The sequence below is a fragment of the Macrobrachium nipponense genome, chromosome 24 (assembly GCF_015104395.2).
Source record: "Macrobrachium nipponense isolate FS-2020 chromosome 24, ASM1510439v2, whole genome shotgun sequence".
Lineage (NCBI taxonomy): Eukaryota > Metazoa > Arthropoda > Malacostraca > Decapoda > Palaemonidae > Macrobrachium > Macrobrachium nipponense.
The window spans coordinates 74,330,349-74,344,245 of NC_061091.1; the positions used below are offsets into that span (position 1 = coordinate 74,330,349).

The window sequence follows — 13,897 nt, forward strand, 5'->3', positions numbered from 1 at the left end:
TGAGAGGCCTTCTCTAAGGTATAAGTCCTGAACAAGACTCCTATCTTTTAGATGAGGCTGACTTTAAATCAATGGTGTTTGTTGGTTTATAAAATACAGTATTGTCAAGACAGGTATGGCTATACTTAATTCCATTTGATTAAGCATTGTTACTACTTTAAGTACACCATAACATGTATTTATTTTCCCTAACATGAAAAGATAAATATTTGAAAATGAAACAAAGTTTACAATCTTTTTTAATACAGTATTCAATGTAATCACTAACTTAAATATCCTGGACCACATAAAGACATGAAAATAGTACTAGAACCTATGCACTAAAAAGATTAAGTAGGTCAGGTCCAAGTTAACACTCAGATCAACAATCCATATATGAGGCATGACGTCAGTTCTTGATCATTTACAAACTACAACTGTTTTCAAGTCTCAAATCACAATCACTCTCACCACATGCTGTATTCCACATCATCACTGTCAGCCATAACAAAGAAACCCCAGATGGTTAGAAATGTGACGACATTTCCAGCAAGTACTAATGCACAAGCACCCCACTGGATCTGCAAAACAAAGTGTTTTTAGGTCGATTCACATTACAAGTCAAAATCTTATATGTACAGTATAATAAAATACAATTTCTGAAAGTACTGGACACCAAATCATATCTCACCACCAATCATACTTCTGCGTGAATACCACAATTAATCAATCACTAATACAGTACTCTACAAATGAATGGGGCTGGGAGTGAATCCAGATAGTTAAAGAGGGCATGAGGGGAACATGAAAAAATCAAATAATGTTATACTAAAGATTAACTTCTTGTATAATCCGCTAATATTTCAGTGTATTGCTGTATCCTTTTCAGCACATGGAAAATGCTGAAATGTCCTTTTATCCAAATTGCATCCTAAACTGAACAGGCTGTTATTATGGGACTGACCCCAGTTCTGGTAGGTGAATTTATGTGTACTCTCGCCTAGACAGGAAAATAAAACTAATACCAAAACACAATTTTTGTTAGAACACAAAGGCAATCATGACTTATTTCCCCTCATTCACAGTCTCAAGTTTCTAGATTCTGCCTTTTGAAAGGCAAAGAGAAAAATGTACGGTAGTCTATCATGGCATATGCCACCTAAACAATAGGTAGCCATCAATCAGCCCCCCCCTCCTATTTCATGCATTTTTGGAAATAAGCCTGCCAGATTCATAGAGTTGGGTTTCATGGCACTCTTCTTATATGAGTACTAATGGGTTTGTAAGAAAAAAACTTACTTCTGTATTATATAAAAAATGTTTTAACAACCCACCAATCACATTTACCTGAATCATAACTTGGTTAGGGGTCAAGTAGCTGAACATCTCAAAAGTGTCTTGCACTTACCTGTGGGAGGCAAGAGAGAACTTGGGGACTATTATGAGTCAGGTTCAAGACTGATAACTCAGTGATTGTTGAACAACAAAAGATTCCTAAACGGGTAGCTTGGAGGTACTAATTGGCTTGCTGCAATTTCAAGCCGAAAGGAATATAAATGCAATTGTTTGTGCTAAGCATTTCTTAAACAAAAGATGGAAGTGGACTGGCATTGCCAGGCATCGGCACCATCAACAGAAATCACATCCACACTAGGACAGAAAGCAACAAAAGTAAAGAGGATTCTAATTCTGCGGTCTTATTCCCTCTTCCTGCTTATGCATTTCAAAATGAATTATATGCTATCAAAAACTTGTTATTCCATCATGCCAAAAATGACCTTTTAACCTCAACACTGCTTATTAACCATGGCAAATATAAAAAGGAAATGAAGTCGTTCATTTTCAAGTTTCCCAAGTCTAAATCTCAAAATGACAAATTTTTAGTCAATTTGTATTTTTCACATCTAACAAACCTTCGGTCTTAACAATAGGTTTCACCAATCAGTAGAGTCCCAGTCTCTTCACAGCTAGAGACTATTAAGTATCTTCTCCAAACGAGAGGTTTTTCTAGAAAGGCTGTGGGCCAGATGTCCGGCTATCTCAGGAAGTCTTCATCAGCAGTTTACCAGGGGAAATGGGCAGTCTACTGTGACTGGTGTCACTGACATGGTTTCTCTCCACTCAGCGCTTCAGTTCGAGGGGTATCGAATTTCTGATCTTCCTCAGGGTTGAGAAAGGTCTTTCTGTTTTAGTTATACATGTGCATTGCTTGAGCTGATTAATTACAAATCCGTGTTGATATTTTCCTTCCAGTCACTCAGTTCAGTTAACTGTTGCTGAGGCTGGTCTCCTTGGCTTCCTAAATTTCTAAATATTCTTAATTTTTAAATTCTTTGGATTTTTGTTTTCAAGTTAGTATTTGTTTTGTGACAGCTATTAATTAATAATTCCTAAAGACTAGGCTTTCAAGTAAGTATCCTGTAAATTTTAAGTTATTCCTAATGTTATTGTTGTCTTTTTCTGCCTTGAAAATTAATAAAATAGTGATGCCTCATAAGTTGACTCAAATACAAAAAAAGAGGGTCTTCTATATAAGAAATTAAATGCCCTGGGATGAAAAGCCAAGAAGTCTCTTAAGACTGACAAATACACTTATGTGACCATTTTCCACCAACAGACTGACACTGGAGGCCAATGTTCAGACAGCATGCAGGATTCTTCTTCTTTTAAACACAAAAGAACAAAAGCTTAGGCACCTGAAGGAAGTCATAAGCGATGGGTTTATAGTGCCAATACAAAGCTAATTTTATTACCTTTTTTCCTGTAGGGGTTGTTCTATACTTAGCTTAATTTTCTCTGCATTAATTATACAAAGGAATAAAGTACAAGGAACAAAGATAATACTGGAAAAAAACACAGCACTGTACTCACCACTGGTGCAGATGAAGGTGATCGAGCTAAAACAATAGGAAGACCAAATGCTGACACACCAACCAGCTGTTAAAAAGTAAGCCAACTATTCTTTTACAGGGGTTACTTCCACCAGAATCTTCAGACATTCTTCGGCCTATAAGACTCGGGATTGGTGCCAAAATATAGAAGATGAGCACGAAGAAGGGCCACCATTGCTGTAAAATTAAAATAAATAATTTCAAAACCACAGTAACTTAATAATAAGATGGGGTTACAGTGAAATAAATGTAAAAGCATTAAACATTTTCCGTTAAGTGAAGATTCCAAATACGTATAATACATTTCATTATATTGCAATACTATACTATAACAAACAACAATTACAACAAATATCTGAGAAACAGCTATCTTACTTGTATTCTGGCAATGCACAAGCTAGAATCAGGAACATGAGTCCAATGGAAGCTGAAAATGCCAAGCTCACTAGTGCTGAAATAAAATAAAATATTTTCAACAAAGCGTGGTATTCAAAATATTTCATGGTTGAACATCATCCTACTTACACTGGGAAATTTATTAAAATATTTATATTTATGAAATGCCTATATGTACTGCTTAATATACAGAGCACTTATTGCCTAAAGGCTTCTGTTGACTATCAAGAATGAAAAATTGCTAGTTTGAAGTAAGATCATCTCATATAGATATTACAGGTATGGAGAAATGTTAGGAAGCCCCCTTTTTATTCCCTCTCTCCAGTCAAGGGGGATACATATTGTTCTTTCATCGAGTTGAGCGACAAGGGTAGATGTTTGTAATTCCAACTTCTAGCGAAAACTTCAGTGTTAAGTGTAACATGGGAGGTCTAGGAGATGGGGGGGGAAGGTATCCCTAGGCAAGTCAGGGCAGGGCACTCTAAGCTGGGTAACGATATTGGGTAACGATACTAAGCTCTGGTCAGGTCAGGGCATGATGCTCCAGGAGAGGTTTGATTAAGGTTGTTTTGGTTAGATCGTGACCAGTGGCAGGCATGTGTCTGAACGGAGATTTAGTGTCGCTGATCTGTTTCCGGTAAATCAGTGTTATGAGTCAAGGGGGCAAAACCCACCATGGGCCGGGTCAGGGCACGGTGCCCGAAGTCAGATTAGGTCATGACCTCGATATTCTAAGTAAGGTTAGGTCTTAAATAGTGCCAAAGCACTTGTCCAAACAGACACAGTCCCGCAAATCTGTAGTGATTTGTTACCTAGTCGCGACGGGCAACACTTGCAAAATTAGGGTAGAATATCACGACAGGCCAACCCTCATCACGGTGGACGGGTCTTATTCACTCGATATTTAATTGGTGAAACATGAATACAATTGCAACTCTAAGCATACCATTTAAAAGACTGAAGTTTCGTCAACATATTGTGATATATGAAAGCCCCATACGAACTAAAATAAGCATGTGAGCTCTTCGTAAAATATGTTTTCAAGGCAGTTTTGAAATCCAATATGGCGGCTACGTTTTGCATGGACGGTTCTCATCAGTGACGGCCACCATCTTTCCCCAGCCTTCCCAGCACTCATTTGAACAATGTTAGCGTATGGTATGTAATGTTTATTGATCTTACTCAAGATTGCAGTTGTAATCAGCACAATACAAACAACATTTGTTGCCTATATTATGAAAGTATGAAACTTGTTATTCCCGGGTTATGGTTTGAACTGAATCATTCTTACCTTGTAATCGGCGGTTTTTATCCTTACTCGCCATCACAACTGAAAAACTCACAGTGCTTATTTTTTTTGGATTGTTATTATACACAATTTTGGTCTCAGTTCACTCCACATTGCACTTTAACCCCCCGTTGCTGTTCCTGGTTTCTAAGCGCCGCGCGGCCCTAAACACAAACTACGAACAGCAGACGACGACAGACGACGAAACTGCAAAGTTTTATTCCCTAAACTGTTTACTTTACTCGTTATTTAGTTTAAATTTACTTTGTTATTAAAAATTTTGATTTAATTCATGTATATTATCCCTTTTTTGCAACCAAATTACCCCTGAAAAAAATTACAGATATTCTAAAGTAGATAAAATCAAATTTTCATACAATCAACTTACCTGTCAGATATATACATAGCTAAGACTCCGTCGTCCCGACAGAAATTCAAATTTCGCGCCACTCGTACAGGTAGGTCAGGTGATCTACCTGCCTGCCCTGGGTGGCAGGACTAGGAACCATCCCCGTTTTCTATCATATTTTCTCTGTCGCCGGTGGTATCAACATTGTTGTTATTACCTCCTGACTTGGATTCTTTTTTCAACATTTGATCAGCGTTTTTCGACTTTTTGGTGACGTATTTGGATCGTGTTTTGGCATTCGCTACTGTGGACTGTTTTTGGATAACTCTTTTGGATTTTTTCTCAGTATGTCTGATTCTAATGTGAGTGTGAGAATGTGTGTGAATGTAGGCTGCAGGGTGAGGATACCGAAAGCTTCGGTTGATCCTCACACTGTATGCCGTAAATGTAGGGGAGTGCATGTTCTGCTAGTAACACTTGTAAGGAATGCGAGAGTTTGAATGCAGAAGAATGGAAGACTTTGACTTCTTATTTGAAGAAGTTAGAGAGGGATAGAGTTAGAAGACTGAAAGGTGTGAATTCAAGGCCTATTGAGCCTTTCAATGATAATTCTAACCCTACTACTGTAGATTCTCCCTATAAATCTCATTCTCAGAGTGTCTTTTCGGATTCGGCATCGGAAATCGCCAATCTGAAAGCGACAATTCGAGACATGAAGTCCAAGATGGCGGACTCGAAAGGTAAGGCTAGTGATAGTGAAAAATTTTAGTGAAGTGAGCCCTATCAGTGTTGTGGGAGGGGGCGTTTTGATCGTCCCTGCGGCGCTCCCATGGCTAGACCTCTTCCAAGCTCACATGCCCAGAGGAGAAGGGAAAGTCGAAAGCCTTAAGGAGGTCGTGGGAATCCCCAACGGTCAGACGTCCCTTCAGCTAGCTTTGCTTCATTGGCAGCCAGCTCAAGGGCGCTATAGAAAAGCGTCCTTCGCGAGTGCTTCTCGTCCTCTCCCTCCCTCTCCTCACCTAAACGAGGGTGGAAGGAGTCGAACTTATCGAGACCACTGAAGCGTCATATGAAGCAAGACATTGATTCTAGCCCGGAGCGCTTCTCGGATGACGCCCCGTCTGCTATTAAGAAGGCGAAGGTGGCGTCAACGTCACCTGACGCTTATGAGGAAGTACCCCATCATGCTTCTTCCTCGAGTGATGACGAAAGGCGTCAGGCACTGGACGTAGGAGAAGCATCAAGGAAAATCATTATGGCGGTGCAGGAACAGCTGTCTTCTCTTGTGGGAGTTTTAGCGCCCCGTCGGAAGGACGTGACGCTTCCTATTAAGAAGTCTCGTCCTCTCGCACCTGCTCGGAAGACGTCTTTTAGAAGTGAAGCGTCAATCAAGAGGATCGTAGACGTGACGCTCCGTCCAAAGATTGTGACGCCGAGTAGGAAGCCCTTAGAAAGCGAAGCGTCTTCCAGACGCGAAGCGTCATCTAAACCGTCAACAAGAGACGTCATACATGACGCTCGGAGAGCGGGAAGCGTCATACATGACGTCTTCTAAAGCGCGAGAGAAGCCGCAGGTTGTGACGCCTTCCAAGTTGATCAGAACGGGAAAAAGGAAAGACTTTCATTCCCTTAGCCCCTCTCCGATCAGGAGTTTGTCTCCCCCAGAAGAGGAAAGTTCTGAAAGGAGAACAGAAACTCAGGATTATCACGAGTTCGAACGAAACTCGGATGATGACGATCACGGAAGAGAGGGCTTGTCCAACTATAAGGTGTTGACTACCCTGCTTCTGGAGGAATACGGAGACGAGTTGACTCCGGCGTGTCCTTCCTCCGCGCTCGCTCTTTCGAGTGCGAAGGCGAAGAAGACTTCGTCTTTTCTGAAGATGAAGCCCACCATCTCGATGAAGCGGGCTTTACACGCCTTAGACGCCTGGATGAAGTCCAAGAAAGACTTAACCAGGACAGTATTTTGCATGCCTCCAACAAGGTTAGCTGGGAAAAGAGGCATATGGTACAAGACGGGGGAGGATATGGGTATCGCTCTCCCTTCTACTACAGAGGCAGACTTTTCGACGTTAGTTGACGCTTCAAGGCGTCCTAGTCTTAATGCTGCTCGCATTACTTGGAGTATTTCGGAACTGGATCATCTCCTCAAGGACTTTTTCCATGTATTGGAAGTCTTCAACTTCTTAGATTGGTCCCTTGGGGTGATGTCCAAGAAAGCTCACGATTCGCAGGGAATCGAACCTGAATCCTGTTATGCATTTTGTCGTGGCATCGACAAAGCAGTACAGGATGGATCTTTGGAAGTCTCTGCATTATTTGGAGCAGGTCTTTTGAAGAAAAGGACAGTGTATGGCGCCTTCTTAACAAAGGCAGTCTCGCATGCGCAGAGGGCAGCTCTACTATATGCACCTCTTTCGGACTATTTGTTCCCTTCTAAGTTAGTGAAGGACGTAGCTCACTCGTTAACTGAGAAGGCGACACAGGATCTTCTGACGCAGTCAGCTAGGAAGAAGAAACCTGCTTTAGTGTCGGACAAGAAAGAACCTAGCTCTTCTAGGCAGCCCGTTTTCGAGGTGGTCCGATCTCCAGACCCCATCCCACAAGAAGGAAGGCTCCAGAGAGAAGAGGTAGGTCCGCCTTTCGTCCCTTTAAAAAGGGCAAATGAAACATTTCTCCTCCAAACACCAGTAGGTGCCAGGCTCCTGGAATTCGTGGAAGCCTGGACACTGATAGACGCAGACGCGTCTTCACTAAAGATCATAAGGAAGGGATATCGTATCCCTTTCCTGAATTCTCCGCCCCTAACGTCAATACCAAGGGGAACTATCAGCCAAATACAAGGATCCTGTGCTGAGGGATACTCTTTCGATCGATGGTGGAACAAATGTGGGACAAGAGTGGCAGTAGGAACTAGTACTGGATCAAAAACTCCCCGGGGTTTTACAATCGCCTTTTTCTAGTGGCGAAAGCCTCGGGAGGCTGGAGACCAGTACTAGACGTCAGCGCTCTGAACAAATTTGTTCAGAAGGAGAAGTTCTCCATGGAGAACTTCTGCTTCAGTCCTAGCGTCATTACGAACAAGGAGTATTGGATGGTGTCTCTGATCTCCAAGGACGCCTACTTTCACGTACCCGATCCACCCTTCATCGAAGAAGTACCTCCGTTTCATGACGGGGGAAGGATCTTTCAGTTCAGAGCCTTGTGTTTCGGCCTGTCCACAGCTCCTCAGGTCTTCACAAGCCTGATGAGGAATGTGGCGAGATTTCTTCATCTCAAAGGAGTGAATGTCTCGATGTACCTAGACGACTGGCTCATCAGGGCCAGATCGGAGAGACAGTGTTTGGAGGACCTAAAGTTAACTCTGGATTTGACCAAGGCGTTGGGATTGCTTGTGAACCTCGAGAAGTCTCAGATGACCCCCAGGCAAGACCTAGTCTATCTGGGGATTCGGATGGATTCTGGGTTTTGGGGTTTTCGAGTTTTTCCTTCGCAAGAGAGAACCGCAAAAGGTTTGGTTTGAGGATAATCTCTCTCTAGAGAAGCAGCAAACGTCAGCGAGGGAATGGTTGAGCCTTCTGGGGACGCTTTCCTCGCTGGAACAATTCTTCCCTCTCGGGAGACTTCATATCCGTCCACTTCAATTCTTCCTCAAGAAGTCTTGGAGCTGGAAAAAACGGACATCTGTCGGACGTTTTTCCCATTCCAGTGGAGGTAAAGGCACACCTACAGTGGTGGTTGCTGCCTCTGGAAGAGAACAAAGGGATCTCTCTAAGATCACAGAACCCAGACCATAGTGTTGTTCTCCGACGCGTCGGAGACGGGTTGGGGAGCGACATTAGGCTCGGAGGAAGTGTCAGGCACCTGGGAACCAGCACAGGTGTCCTGGCACATAAATTGCAAAGAGCTCTTCGCCGTACACCTGGCGTTGAAGAGCCTAGAACCTCTGGTAGAGACAAGGTAGTACAAGTAAACGTGGACAACACCACCGCACTTGCCCTACATTCGGAAACAGGGAGGGACACACTCCTCGTTCCTTTACGAACTCACGAGGGACCTGTTACTTTGGACGTCTCACAGGAACATCTCCCTGCTGACAAGGTTCGTACAGGGAGTAAGGAATGTGAGGGCGGACAGGCTCAGCAGGAGGAACCAGGTCCTTCATACAGAATGGACTCTGCACGAGGAAGTGTGTCGCGATCTCTGGTCTCTGTGGGGAACTCCTCATGTGGATTTATTCGCAACATACATTTCAAAAAGGCTCCCAGTGTTTTGCTCGGTCGTGGAAGACCCAAGAGCAATTATGGTAGACGCCTTCCTGCTAAACTGGTCTCGAGTGGACGTGTACGCTTTTCCCCCATTCAAAATCCTGGGGTTAGTATTGAAAAAGTTTGTGGCGTCAAAAGAGACGAGGATGACTTTAATAGCCCCCTTTTGGCCGGCCCAGGAATGGTTCACGGAGGTGGTAGAGTGGATCGTAGACTTTCAAGATCCCTACCAGGAAGGACGGATCTTTCTCAAACAACCACACTTCAAGAGGTACCATCAAAACCTCCCCGCTCTCGCTCTGACTGCCTTTCGACTATCGAAAGACTTGTCAGAGCGAGAGGTTTTCTCGCTACGAAGTGGCAGCGCGGACGCGAGAGCTCGCAGAACCTCCACTTCGAAAGTATACCAGTCGAAGTGGGAGGTCTTTAGAAGGTGGTGTAGAGCCAAGAAGTTGTCCTCCTCCTCTACCTCTATAGCGGAAATTGCTGATTTCTTGCTATTCCTGAGGGTAAAATCGCATCTAGCCGTATCCACAATAAAGGGATACAGGAGTATGCTCTCGGCTGTATTCAGGAACAGAGGTTTAGATCTGGCAAATAACAAAGATCTCCACGATCTCATAAGATCTTTTGAGACGTCAAAGTCTAAGGAACCAGTACCTCCGAACTGGAACTTGGACGTAGTCCTCAAAAATATCTGTCTTCCGGATAGATTCGAGCCTCCGCATCAGGCATCATTAGAGACGTAACTAGAAAAATGCCTATTTCTTTTTTATCATTAGCGACGGCAAAAAGAATTAGTGAGTTACAAGCTCTGCAGGATAAAGTAGGATTCAAGGGAGACTCGGCGATTTGCTCGTTTAAGACTCTGTTTTTAGCGAAAAACGAGAATCCCACGAATCCCTGGCCTAGGTCATTCGAAATCAAAGGAATGTCTAATCTCGTAGGCAGAGAAGCAGAGAGGTCTCTATGCCCTGTTAGAGCTCTGAAGTTTCTATCTTTCAGAGGAAGCGTCAGTTGGGAGGCTCTAGACAAGGTCTGTGGTGCGCGGTAAAAGACCCCACAAGACTGATGTCAAAGAACGCTCTAGCGTTCTTTGTAAGAAAACGTCATTACGGACGCTCACAACGGTCGTCCGGACGAACAATTACAACTTCTGAGGGTAAAAGCTCATGAAGTACGAGCGGTTGCGACGTCTCTCTCGTTTTATAAGAATATGTCGCTTAAAAACATTTTAGATACGACATATTGGAGATGCAACTCGGTATTTGCATCTCATTACTTGAAAGACGTGCGTGTGACGTATGAGAAATGCTTTTCTCTAGGTCCTATCGTATCGGCAGATACGATTTTCTGGGTACGGGAGCCGACACCAATCCTTAAATTGTATATACTGTTCTTCTGTTTGGATATGGTCGAGATCTCTTCGAACAATGGAGGATTCAGGCTCGCACGGGCGGCCGTCTATGTTGTTCATAAGAATTCTCGTCATATCCAATTAGTTGAGTATAATTTTTTGAAAAATTATGTATGTGTGCGTAGTGGTTTTTGAGTTACGGTTGTTGTGACGAGTTCGGGGATAACTCGTAAACAATCCTTAGTTCTAACATGGTTAGGATCAGTGGTCGGGATTGGTTGTGTGCTCCTTCATAAGGTGTATTGCATATAAGTGGATCAGCACCCATGACAAAGTCCTTTTAGGCTCTGCTGAGTAAGTGGGTAAGACCCATCGGCAGACCCACAAGAACTCTGGCCATAGATCACATATCTCACTAAAGTTTCTTGAGGTGATGCAGACTACTGGGCAAACACCCACCAAGTCTACCACCTATCAGGTAGGAACCAAGGTTTTTTATTTAGTACCTACAACATATGTTGTTTACCTGTCTATTCCATATAGTAGCTGTCTCTTACCCTCCACCGAAGGGTGCCAATCAGCTATGTATATATCTGACAGGTAAGTTGATTGTATGAAAATGATATGTTATGTTACAATAAAGTTTCATACATACTTACCTGGCAGATATATACAATTAAAGGCCCACCCAGCCTCCCCGCAGGAGACAGGTGGAAGAGAGAAAATATGATAGAAAACGGGGTGGGTGGTTCCTAGTCCTGCCACCCAGGGCAGGCAGGTAGATCACCTGACCTACCTGTAGCGAGTGGCGCGAAATTTGAATTTCTGTCGGGGACGACGGAGTCTTAGCTATGTAATATATCTGCCAGGTAAGTATGTATGAAACTTTATTGTAACATAAACAATATCATGTTTCTAACGTTTTCGTACATCTGGCTGCCGAAAACCATAGCGGAACGAATACGGAAAAGTGCAGAGGACGACTACGTTTTTTTTTTTTTGCAGTTTTTTTGTTTTTGCTAGCACTTTCATTGATTTCAGTCTTTATTAGTATTTTTTGAATTTCTTTAATAATCGTTATGCCAGAAATAAATGTAACCTTTAATGTTTGCATGCTAAGAATGGCAAAAATCATCGTTGCCACATTAGTGGAGGCTTCACACATACGCCGTTCCATTATTATAAACTGTTTCCATGAATTCTAGTTGTCATAGTAATGCAATAATGATAAAATTGCTTTAATATTTGTGTATATATACTTCCATACATAGCCTAATTTCACCAATTTCACAACGTTTTGTGTGTAGTCTTATACCCGTTTGGAGGGTCAACATAACAATCGATGGAGAGAGAGAGAGAGAGAGAGAGAGAGAGAGAGAGAGAGAGAGAGAGAGAGAGAGGAAGGCGGAGGAACGAAGAAGAAAAGGATGGCGGGGGAGAGGGTAGGTGGAGCTTTATTACACGTGTTCGTATCCATTTCTGCATAATGGAGTTTTTGTCTCTTGTACAAGGACAAGTGTCGTTATTCTTTACGATTAGTGATTCACGATACCCTTATAAATTACGGCACTGGTGTAATGCACTATAGCAAAATCTCGTTCTGATACGAGTGTTCGTTACAGAAATAGGTATTGCCCAAAAATGTGCTTGCACTGTCTCTGAAACCCATAGTAGACATGCTGCTTAGTTGTCAATCAAGTTTTTATAACCAAGTATTTTTTTACAAGCTAGCTATTGAATAAATTTGTATTTTTCTCAGTCAAAACATATGCCCCTCAATGCTAACTTTCCTCTTTTAACGACTTTCTGGTCATTGCAAATTCGGCCCCATAATTTCTTATGGTGCGAAACAGACAGAGGCCCATGGACCGAAAACGATTGCGTCACACTACGCGATAATCCAGCAGTAAAACATCTTCATATATCCAAAAAGTAAATAATAAAGATATATATGCGCATTACGATTATAACAATTACATGTATAGCTGATAACAATCTGCATGAATAACTGGTAAACTGTTCTGCAATGACAGTTGGAGTATAGCAATTATTTACAATAGGTACGAAAGTCAAGATGTCGTGACGTCATAATACAGAACTTAAAGAACGTTCTAATTCAGAAAAATAATGACTTAAAATTTGATTCAGAGCGAGTACTTTTCAATAACGAATATTTTCAAATTAATCATCATAAATATGTAAAATATTGATGTTTTACTACTTATTTAAAAATTAGCTAAGAGCAACGCTTCTCGTCATCTTCTACCAAAACAGCTGTTTACTCCTGGCTTGTTGTTGGTGAGAAATCGTGTTTTCGATTGTTGTGATAAAAGTGCTCCAGCGTCTGTGGGTACAGTGGTGTGCGGATTTATCACAGGAAATGGCAAAGTTTTGTTGACACAAGCGACTCCGTAAACATCGAGATGGCGTCAATCTTCGAAACATTTTTGTTTTTAGTGAAGTAAAAATTTCTAAAGCGTTTTGGTGAGATTTCCACTGCTGTGGGCGCCATTTCAGTACCCTCTGTTAAATCTTAAAATTTGGCCTTAATTTCTAACTTTGGAGAAAATACTTACTTCAAAGAGAGTAGAGGTCTTTAGCTCCGTTTCTCACCAACAAGAAGTCGCGGACTGATGCCCATCGGGTGTCAGACGCGTTATAATGTACTTTTTCGGAGGGTGGCTAGCGTTGATTATAGGTGGCCTGCTGTGATATTCTACCCTACATTTCTTGAAAACCCGGTCGGACACGTTAATTCCAAAACAATGGGATGGGTACTTGGTATATTCTTTATTACAAGAGGCTACCTATTTGTGGTAGCATAATTCTCGACTAGCCTAGTATAGATTAGGTTAGTAGCAGTAGGTAGTACTACACATTCAAATTGTACCATTCCTTCAATTTTTTTTTTTCTTCGAAAAAAAAAAGAGGTCCCGTCGTCATCAATTCGCCCTTATTTCCTTTAAATAAGCACAGGACCAAGGGCCTCAAATAGGCCGGTCCTACCCAGTGAAAAAAAAAAAAAAAAAAAGAAAAAAATAAATCTATAAAAGCCTGGCCTAGGGCTACGGTCCCCCTACCATAAACAAACCCCAAACCGACCCACACCCTCGAAAATAACCCCAAAACAGACCGGAAACATACAGGAAAACCCCCAACGAACCCGACGCACCGTACGACTCAAGCAACGCCCCGAACGGAGGGCATTTTGATTGTCAGATAAGCCTCTTACCTTTGATACCCGCCATGTTTGTTGTTATGATTTACCGAATGACAGATAGAGTCGGAGGGGAGCTTTCTGCTTGCTGGGTCGCCTCTCGGCCAATCAGCGCCTCGCTCTCATCCCTGACCCAAGGCGGCCAATCA

At 42.4% G+C, this 13,897-nt stretch overlaps 1 protein-coding gene across 1 annotated transcript; it reads right to left on the bottom strand.

Annotated features, from left to right (window-relative positions):
- Positions 1–226: 226 nt before the first annotated feature.
- On the bottom strand, positions 227–13,850 carry LOC135205796 (leptin receptor gene-related protein-like). The gene is given in 6 exon segments (XM_064236950.1): positions 227–560; positions 2,851–2,914; positions 2,916–2,935; positions 2,937–3,050; positions 3,248–3,321; positions 13,764–13,850. Coding segments are annotated over 6 exon segments (402 nt in total). The 5' UTR covers positions 13,780–13,850; the 3' UTR covers positions 227–446.
- Between the last annotated feature and the right edge of the window lie 47 nt (positions 13,851–13,897).